Source organism: Fibroporia radiculosa (assembly GCF_000313525.1).
Source record: "Fibroporia radiculosa TFFH 294 genomic supercontigs, scaffold2693, whole genome shotgun sequence".
In the NCBI taxonomy this organism is placed as follows: Eukaryota; Fungi; Basidiomycota; class Agaricomycetes; order Polyporales; family Fibroporiaceae; genus Fibroporia; species Fibroporia radiculosa.
In genome coordinates, this window is record NW_012133359.1 from 30,144 (window position 1) to 38,541 (window position 8,398).

An 8,398-nucleotide genomic window follows, 5' to 3' on the forward strand; every position below is an offset into this window, starting at 1 on the left:
CTCTTGTTGGGCTCCTTGCCGTTGAAGAAGTCGGAAACAAGCTTGACGATACGCGGGATACGAGTCGAACCTCCGACTAGAACAATCTCGTGAACATTGCCTTTGTCGATCTTTGAGTCCCGCAGGACCTTTTCGACAGGCTCCAGCGTGCTGCGGAAGAGATCCTGGCAAAGCTCCTCAAATCTAGCACGGGTGAGAGAGGTGTAGAAGTCGATGCCCTCGAACAAAGAGTCGATCTCGATCGAAGTTTGGGTAGCCGACGAAAGGGTTCGCTTGGCACGCTCACATGCAGTGCGAAGACGACGAAGGGCACGAGGATTGGACGAGAGATCTTTGTTCTTTTATCAGTAAAATGAGAAGCAATATCGCGCGAAGCGCCTACCTTTCTTGTGCTTCCTCTTGAACTCCTGCACAAAGTGATTAACGAGACGATTATCGAAGTCCTCACCACCCAGATGCGTATCACCCGCGGTAGCCTTCACCTCAAAGATACCCTCCTCAATAGTGAGGAGCGACACATCGAAAGTTCCACCTCCCAAGTCGAAGATGAGGACGTTGCGCTCGCCTACAGTCTTTTTGTCAAGACCGTACGCAATCGCAGCAGCAGTCGGCTCATTGATGATTCGGAGGACGTTGAGTCCAGAGATCGTGCCCGCATCTTTTGTGGCCTGGCGCTGCGAGTCGTTGAAATAGGCAGGCACAGTGACAACTGCACTTGTCACAACAGTGCCGAGGTAGGATTCTGCAGTTTCCTTCATCTTGAGCAAGACCATGGAGGAGACCTCCTCGGGAGACTGAAATCGATGGCATCAGGACATAAGTGTGCCTTAGACTGATGTTTACTTACAAATTCCTTGTCCTCGCCACGGTATGTCACACGAATATAGGGCTTTCCACCCTTGTCCAAAACGGTGAAGGGGAAGTGCTTGAGATCGGACTGCACCTCAGCGTCGCTAAATTTACGGCCGATGAGGCGCTTCGCGTCAAAGACGGTGTTATGGGGGTTCATCGCAACTTGGTTCTTCGCAGCATCGCCGATTAAACGCTCGTTGTCTGAGAAGGACACGTAGGACGGAGTGGTACGGTTACCCTGATCATTCGCGATGATTTCAACGCGATCGTTTTGCCAGACGCCGACACATCTATCAGGATGTTAAAGACATGTTTTCAATAACTGATGAGACGCAACGAGAACATACGAGTAGGTAGTACCCAAGTCAATACCGATCGCCTTGGATGCCATTGGGACAGTCGAATAAAATTTGCGGAGAGTGAATAAGGCGGAAAAGGAGAAAGTAGTGGTGAATGCAAATACAAGGCAAAGCGGGCGGAGGCATCTTATATACAACTTTCATTTCTACTCCGTTCCAGGACCTTCCTTCTCGTTCGAAGGCCGTTCCAGGAGATTCGCGCGTCACGCACCTCTGTGGCCACTCACACGTGACTCTATTGACGCGTCCTCAATCATAATGCCTGGACCATGCCACCGTGCCGGCAAAAATGGTGTCCGGGCACAGAACATGCGCCAGACATGAAGAGATCGCATTTCTTCTTGATCTTCGAAGCCTGAATATCGAAGGTCATCTACATGCAATGAAGTCCCTTTGCCATATTCTTTGCATGTAAAATCCAGTTTGCAGATCGAATATTACAGGAAAATGTGATCTCTCGCGGCCTGTTCCCGGCGGATGTTCAATCACTGAAGTACTGACCTTCGGCAATTGCCCACAATGATGATCTGCACGGTTCGAGAACAACTCAGATAACTTGGGGCACACCCACTTTCGCGCATGTTCTGGAGGACATGTGAGACCGCGCCACGAACATTATCTGTGGCCCAGGAGGTCGTAGCAGCGACACGGCAGCAGTCTCTAACCTTTCGCCCCCCGCGCAACGCCTATTCATCGTTGCGATAGTATTGAGGTCGCGGTGGAAATGCTAAGCCACGGTTGTTTCTCGTCTCACAAGACGTCATAGTGTTGACACTACCGTCATTAAGGCCCTCGAGTGAAACAGAGCATACGATATCTAAATATTTCCTTTTATGAGCATATTGTGTTAAACAATAGTTTTTTAATGTTACGTATATTTTAATCCACATATCTGGCAGCTATTTTTCGCTGCGAAGCCACGAAGCTAGACACGATCCTCGTCACCTCCTGCAATGGCCTCCTCTCCGTCGTTGACAGAGATTGACGTACCTTCGTCGTCTCCCTCACTACTGCCTCCTCCATCGGGTTCTCCACTGGCCAACCTCTACAATCGCCTCGCGTCATGGCGGCGTTCGCTTGAGCTCCCCAACCCAGGCACAGCGGAGAATCTCCAGAAAGAGGTTAAAAGTACGCCTTCATTCTCAAATTAATCTTTGACAATATTGACTCCGTTTCGCAGCCACGCTCTTGACTAACTTCTTCTTTGATGGAGCGAGAGCAGATTTATCCAAAAGCTTGTCGGTCAATCCCATCTTTCAGGTGACGCATTCGTTTGCGTTGGGCTCCCAGACCACTCCCCCGTCATATAATTTTGGTGCAGTATTCGCCAGCAACAGTGTAAGTCAAAAGCATCCTGGACTTTGCGTACTAGGCTTATGGTGTCTCAGATCTTTCTACAAGGTTCCGTTGACCATGACGGCAACGTCAATGGGCGCCTTAATCAGGGATGGTCAGCGAACAATGTAACCAAAGCGCAGGGCCAGGCCAGTTTTACCGTCGTTACTGTGGTGTCATTTGAGATGCTCACATCATCACCGTAAGCAGTTGTCGTCGCAAGCAGGACACAGTATGCTTCAAGTGGAACACGATTACATGGGTCAGGATTACTCGGTCAACATCAAGGCTGTGAATCCATCTCCAATAGACTTTACCGGTATCTACATGGGAAGTTACTTTCAATCTATCACCAAAAACCTTGCGCTAGGTGTGGAGATCCTTCACCAACGACCAACTCCGGAAATGACGGAGAGTACTGCTTCGTACTTGGCGAAGTATACCGGCTCAGACAAAAACTGGATCGCGACCGCACAAGTTCAACCAGCAGGTATTCTGCAGGCCACGTACTGGCAGAAGCTCAGTGATAAAGTTGAAGTGGCCGCGGATCTGCAGCTAATCGCAGCACCTACGCGGAGAGACGCGATTGCCTCACTGGGTGCAAAATACGACCTTCGTATGTCTACGTTCCGGGCGCAGCTAGACTCTACCGGCAAGGTTTCAGCATTGCTTGAGCAACGTTTTGCCCCGGCATTCGCATTCTTGGTGTCCGGTGAGATAGATCACTTCAAGGTATGTCTATGGCCAATTTCAGGGATGTTATTATCTCATCCACAATTAGAACGGAGCGAAAGTCGGTGTAGGTGTGATGATCGAGAGTCCGAGCATGACACCAGAGGAAATGGGTATGATGCAAATGCAGACACCATCCCAGCCATGATATCCTATAGCTAGTAGTACACGACTTAGAACAATACTTGCTACATTTTTTGAAGCATCCCAATTCTGAAGAGTGTTAGCCACATTGTGCCTGGGTGCGTGACTTCAAATTGCAGAGCGCTGATAGGATGAAACTTGCATTCATGTTTCTTGACGCCAAGTCATAAGTAAAGTCCCGTTGGAGTATCTGAACGGCCAGCTTTTATCGTTTTCCTGTGTCTGTACGAACTGCGACGTTGACACCTATGGCAGAAGCTCTCCTGGAGATTAAAGACGTGGAGTGCACCAAGCCGAAGGGCGACCGCCTCTTCACGAACGTCAACTTCACCGTCAATGAAGGTGATATAGTCGTCATACAGGGAAAGAGTGGTGCAGGGTGCGCATGCATTGCTACCAGTCCGTTCCAATGTAATTTCGATAGAACTGATATTTCAGGAAGTCAACATTGCTAAAATGCCTAGCCCACCTCAACTTGCACAGCGGGGATGTTTGCTATCGGGGCAGGTCCGTCTGCTCGTTGGTGTTCGTCGTGAAATTGCTCATGTCGCCCCAGGACGGCCAGGTCGTACGGTTAGTCGTCTTTGGTTCGGTCAGTCCAACATACTCTAAGCGATGACGACAGGTATCCCATATTTCCGAACTCGTGTGATGTATGTACCCCAACGCGCCTCATTGTTACCGGGTACGCCGCGAGACTTCATGGCTGCCATATCGTTATTTGGATCATATAATCAGAAATCCTCCACGAAACCAAAGGGATTGTCACACGAGGTCGTCGAGCTTGCCGAGTCATGGGGAATTGACGAGGAACTCTGGGATAGGAATTGGAGCAACTTGAGCGGTGGCGAGATGCAAAGGGTTGCGCTAGCGATCGCAGTTGGCCTCCGGAGTGCTGAAGTTCTGCTTCTTGATGGTGCGTACCTCCGATCCTTTCTTTTCTTCAGAAGAGAAACCACACAATGCTTTCTAGAGCCTACATCTGCTCTAGACCCTGATAGTTCTGCGCGCGTTGAGAACTATCTCAAGTCGCAGATCGAAGCAGTAGACTCAAACCTCAAAGCTCTCGTGTGGGTAACACACTCCGAAGAGCAAGGAAAGCGTGTAGGGACTAGGTTCCTCCGACTTTCTGCTGGTGGCGTTCAGGAAGAGAATGCGCATCTTGATGTGTAAATGTAGTGCCTTAGTTGTAATTATTAGTCATGAAGATAGTTGACTCAAAACCAGTTGTTAGCTGCAGTCAGGATCCCTCACCATCTGGCTGGTGGTACCCCCCATTTGGTACTTGTCATACAAGGCTCAATTCTTGCTTCACTACATACTTAGTGCAAGGTAGTTTCACTATAAGAGCCATGATTCCAAGATTGAACAACAAAAACCTGACAAGTGGTTGCTGAGATCATCTTTGATACCCACTGGGTATCAAATATGATTTGAAATCACATTTCAGCATGCTGAGGCCTTAAAGTTACATCTGTCACTGTTGATCATGCTACAGCAGTCAAAAGCTTTGATGTACATGTTGTAATCATAATTCCATGGATTGCAAGGACTTGGGACAGAGCACAAACTTGGCAAAGCTCAGCATACATGACCTTCCATGATGTTCTGCCACCACCAACCACCAATCAGATGGTAAGAAACAGTATGTATGACTGAAACAGCCATTAGTGAAAATGATATACAATCATACTATAACAAGAATATGTGGTAATGCAACTAGGAAATGCGAGGGTAATAAGTTAGACAATGCAGCTTAGAGCAATTGCAATTCAACCTGATGTGTTCAATGTCTCAACAGCATCTATTTCCCCTGTATGGAGTCGTTCCAGCCAAGTCGAAACGGCTCGCATACTATCAATGGCAGGTGTCATTTTTGACATCACCGCAGCATATACCATGTTATGTTGTTCTTGCAGCATATTACTGAGATTTTCATGAGTGGTCTGTAGGAGAGGCTTGACATCTGCTTGCAGGGATTGGAGGACCGCCGGTCGAACTTCCGTAAGAATATCTTCAATCGCTGGAAATTGCAGCATGGGCGAAGGCTTTGCTTGTGTCATGAACGATGTGACTGCCGCACTGAGAGCCTGCATTTCAAGTTTGTTTGTTTGGAATCTGTCCATGTCTGACTTATACCGCTGTTCCAACTGCGGAGGATTAATGACCTCCCGCTCAAAAAAAGGACAGGCTCAGCCGACTTACATCATCAATTCGTTTCCGCAGATGCTCGTTTTCAGTTCGGAGCTTTGCGTACTCCGAATCCGAGGCGTTCATTCGTGTGATTATGTTTGCCACTTCCACTGCTAGTTCCTCTACTTGCCCACCTAGAATATCCAGCTCCTGGCCTAAATGCTCATTGCCGTGAGCCTTGTCGGGTGGACCAATGCGCTCGTCCCTTGTACTTGCTTGTGCTCCTTCCGATATATTGTTCCCTGTCTCGAGTCGCGATTGCAGCATTTCTTCCATACTGTAAAGCAAGTCGTTATCATGCTCAGCGATCTCGTTCTGAATTTCGGACAATTGCTGTTCCAAAAGTAAGAGCCGATCACGTAGTTCGTCCGTTGCTTGTTCAGCATTCGATGTTTGCTTCTGATCTACCTGCTGCAAAATAGCGTCGTCTTCACTCACAGAGACTCTTCGGCGCTTTGCGGGACGAGTGGCATCAGAACCTCCGGCAGGAATGTCCACAGGTGTTGGCTTTATGTCGAGAGACTTTGGAATCTCTGCTCGTATCTGCTCCAAGAGTTGATGAAGATTTGCAACGCTCCCTTTCAATTCTGCGATCGTCGCATGCATATCCTTGTGACTATCAGCCAGGCTCGGAGGGCTCTTCTCGTTTGTTGGCCAAAAATCCGTATCGACTAAGCGGGCGTGGATCTTGTTGAGCTCTGCTTTCCTAGCGTCACGCTTCAAAGCAGTGTCCGACGCCAGTATGCTCAAGCGCGCTTTGTTATCCTCCGACAAGCCAGCAGAACGCCATGCTTGTGAGAGACGGTCGCGTTGCTCTGCTTCTTTTTGGAGCCGTGCAAAATCACCGTAAGCGACTACGGCTTCAGACAGGAGTCTTGTGGAATCGTCAGCATAGTCACGAAGGGAAAGAGAATATCTTACTTTATACGATCAACCCACATCGTGCGCCTTTCCTCGTACGATAACTCCTTTGAGGCTGAACTGTTCGGGCCTGGAGCATTGACTTCATGACCGTTGAGTGCTGGCATGGGTTTCGTGACAGGCGGAGGGGCCATGGATGTGGATGATGTAGCTACCAATACATGTGAAGTCCCATTGACATTAGTGCTCTCCTTTCCGCGCGAGACTGTATGAACGGAAGACGATCTGCGCCCATGAGTGTTCCGTACTTCCACTGACGTTACAGAAGCTGTCGGCGAGCGGTCGCGCATGTCATAATTAGACGTTGAATCCCGACGGTGATTCGACTCGTCCATACTTTCGCGATGGTATCTGCTATCCACGTCGCTCAGACGGCGTTCGAAAGGCAGAGGGGACTGTGGGAGTGTTGATAAGCGACTCCGAAGTGATGGCGTGTGCATCCGTGGCGGGGTGCGACTCCGGGGAGGCGGCGAAAGTGCTCTAAGAGGTGAACGGCTACGGGGACGAAGGGGGCGGGAGTCTGTCCCGTAGCCGCGGGGCGGAGCGCTATTGGGGGCATCTGCCCACGCAGGATTGTCTGGGTGAATGAAATGACAGGTGTTCGACTTATGTCTGGGGCATCCGTATTGTCCGCTACCGTGAAAGCGGGGCTCCCCGTTGTCATCGTACCACTGGGAAGGAAGCTCGGACAACTTTCACCTGGAAAGATAGAGGCCACACACCATACATCGCCTGTAAATCATCGTTATACAAGTTTACAAGTATCGGCCAGCATGCAACCGAGGCACAAAAGACCAAGGGAAGTTCTGCTTCGTCTAACGAGGCTTGTTCAGCCGCGTGGATTTGTCCGATGTCGAGTGTCTAAGTGCGATCGCGGGGACGGGCGCCAACCCACTGTCAGCCACCGTCACCTGCGTTCAGTTGAATTCGGAGTCCTCGCTCACACCAGGACTAACGAAAGTTGTCGATCTCATCCGCATCGACTTGTACGCTGAGGTCAGAACAGATTAATGCCAGAAGATGTGCAGAGCTCCTGACAGCGACACAAATCAGTTCTACAGAAAGTCCTGGGTTAAGTTGTGGTCGTAGGTATGAAAGTAGATAGATTGTAATTATGGTGTAGAGTCCACAGCGACGAATTTAATAATAATACAGTCCTTTGTTAGATGCGCAAGTGCACATCCCCGAACATTCTGTCTAGTTGTCAACAAGTACGGACAGATGTATCAAACGCTCGCTGTCGTACTGCAGTCCTGAGCCCGTAGGCAATGTCATTGGGTATGGGGCGAAATAGAGTCTAGTTGTGAAGAAACTCCCGCAGCATGGTTCATCGCGCTCGCAGGACGCGAGGCGGTATATGCATGTGAGGACAGTGCACTGGGCGGCCGTGAGGAGAAAGACGGGTACGTCGATATCGAATTTGAAGACATTGACGACGCTGGTATTGGTTGCGGCTGAAAAGCTGGCGCGTGTGAGTGGGGAGGGAACATGTAGGAGTGGTCCGCCGCGGGATACGTCAAAGGTGATGATACTGGGGTAGGCAGTTGACAAGGCGCAGCGGAGGAACGTCCAAATAGTCTTGCAGCAGCGCGCAAAGGTGGAAACGTGGAAAGTGCATCCATCAAACCTGAAGGGTCATCCTGCTTCTTCTTCAACAGATTCTTCTCCAGAAGTTGCCCAAGCATCGGCGCATCGCGTTCAACAGGCGATCCAGGGAAAGGCTTGCTGCTTTGTGAGGCCAGCGAAGAAAACGATGTGAGCGAGGACAATGATGACGTTGAAGCCCGTCGCGACAACGTCGCACCTCCCAACTCCAGCGCCGAACATGCACGACTAGGCTGGGGTAGGCGGCGGCCCCGCCC

General features: G+C 49.9%; 4 protein-coding genes across 4 annotated transcripts; 2 read left to right on the forward strand and 2 right to left on the reverse strand.

Moving 5' to 3' along the window:
- Positions 1-2,164: 2,164 nt before the first annotated feature.
- On the forward strand, positions 2,165-3,426 carry FIBRA_04150 (uncharacterized protein; the record flags this gene model as incomplete). The annotated part of the gene is made up of 5 exons (XM_012325966.1): positions 2,165-2,339; positions 2,392-2,549; positions 2,600-2,719; positions 2,757-3,278; positions 3,328-3,426. 5 exons carry the CDS (start codon positions 2,165-2,167, stop codon positions 3,424-3,426), a joined length of 1,074 nt encoding a protein of 357 aa, XP_012181356.1.
- Positions 3,427-3,670: 244 nt separating this feature from the next.
- FIBRA_04151 (uncharacterized protein) lies at positions 3,671-4,595 on the forward strand (the record flags this gene model as incomplete). Its single annotated transcript, XM_012325967.1, has 5 exons — positions 3,671-3,801; positions 3,861-3,929; positions 3,979-3,995; positions 4,048-4,338; positions 4,396-4,595. The coding sequence occupies 5 exons, from the start codon at positions 3,671-3,673 to the stop codon at positions 4,593-4,595; spliced, it is 708 nt and encodes a 235-aa protein (XP_012181357.1).
- Positions 4,596-5,194: 599 nt separating this feature from the next.
- On the reverse strand, positions 5,195-6,670 carry FIBRA_04152 (uncharacterized protein; the record flags this gene model as incomplete). Its single annotated transcript, XM_012325968.1, has 3 exons — positions 5,195-5,572; positions 5,628-6,489; positions 6,537-6,670. The coding sequence occupies 3 exons, from the start codon at positions 6,668-6,670 to the stop codon at positions 5,195-5,197; spliced, it is 1,374 nt and encodes a 457-aa protein (XP_012181358.1).
- A 1,137-nt stretch (positions 6,671-7,807) lies between these two features.
- FIBRA_04153 (uncharacterized protein) lies at positions 7,808-8,363 on the reverse strand (the record flags this gene model as incomplete). Its single annotated transcript, XM_012325969.1, has 2 exons — positions 7,808-8,261; positions 8,341-8,363. 2 exons carry the CDS (start codon positions 8,361-8,363, stop codon positions 7,808-7,810), a joined length of 477 nt encoding a protein of 158 aa, XP_012181359.1.
- Between the last annotated feature and the right edge of the window lie 35 nt (positions 8,364-8,398).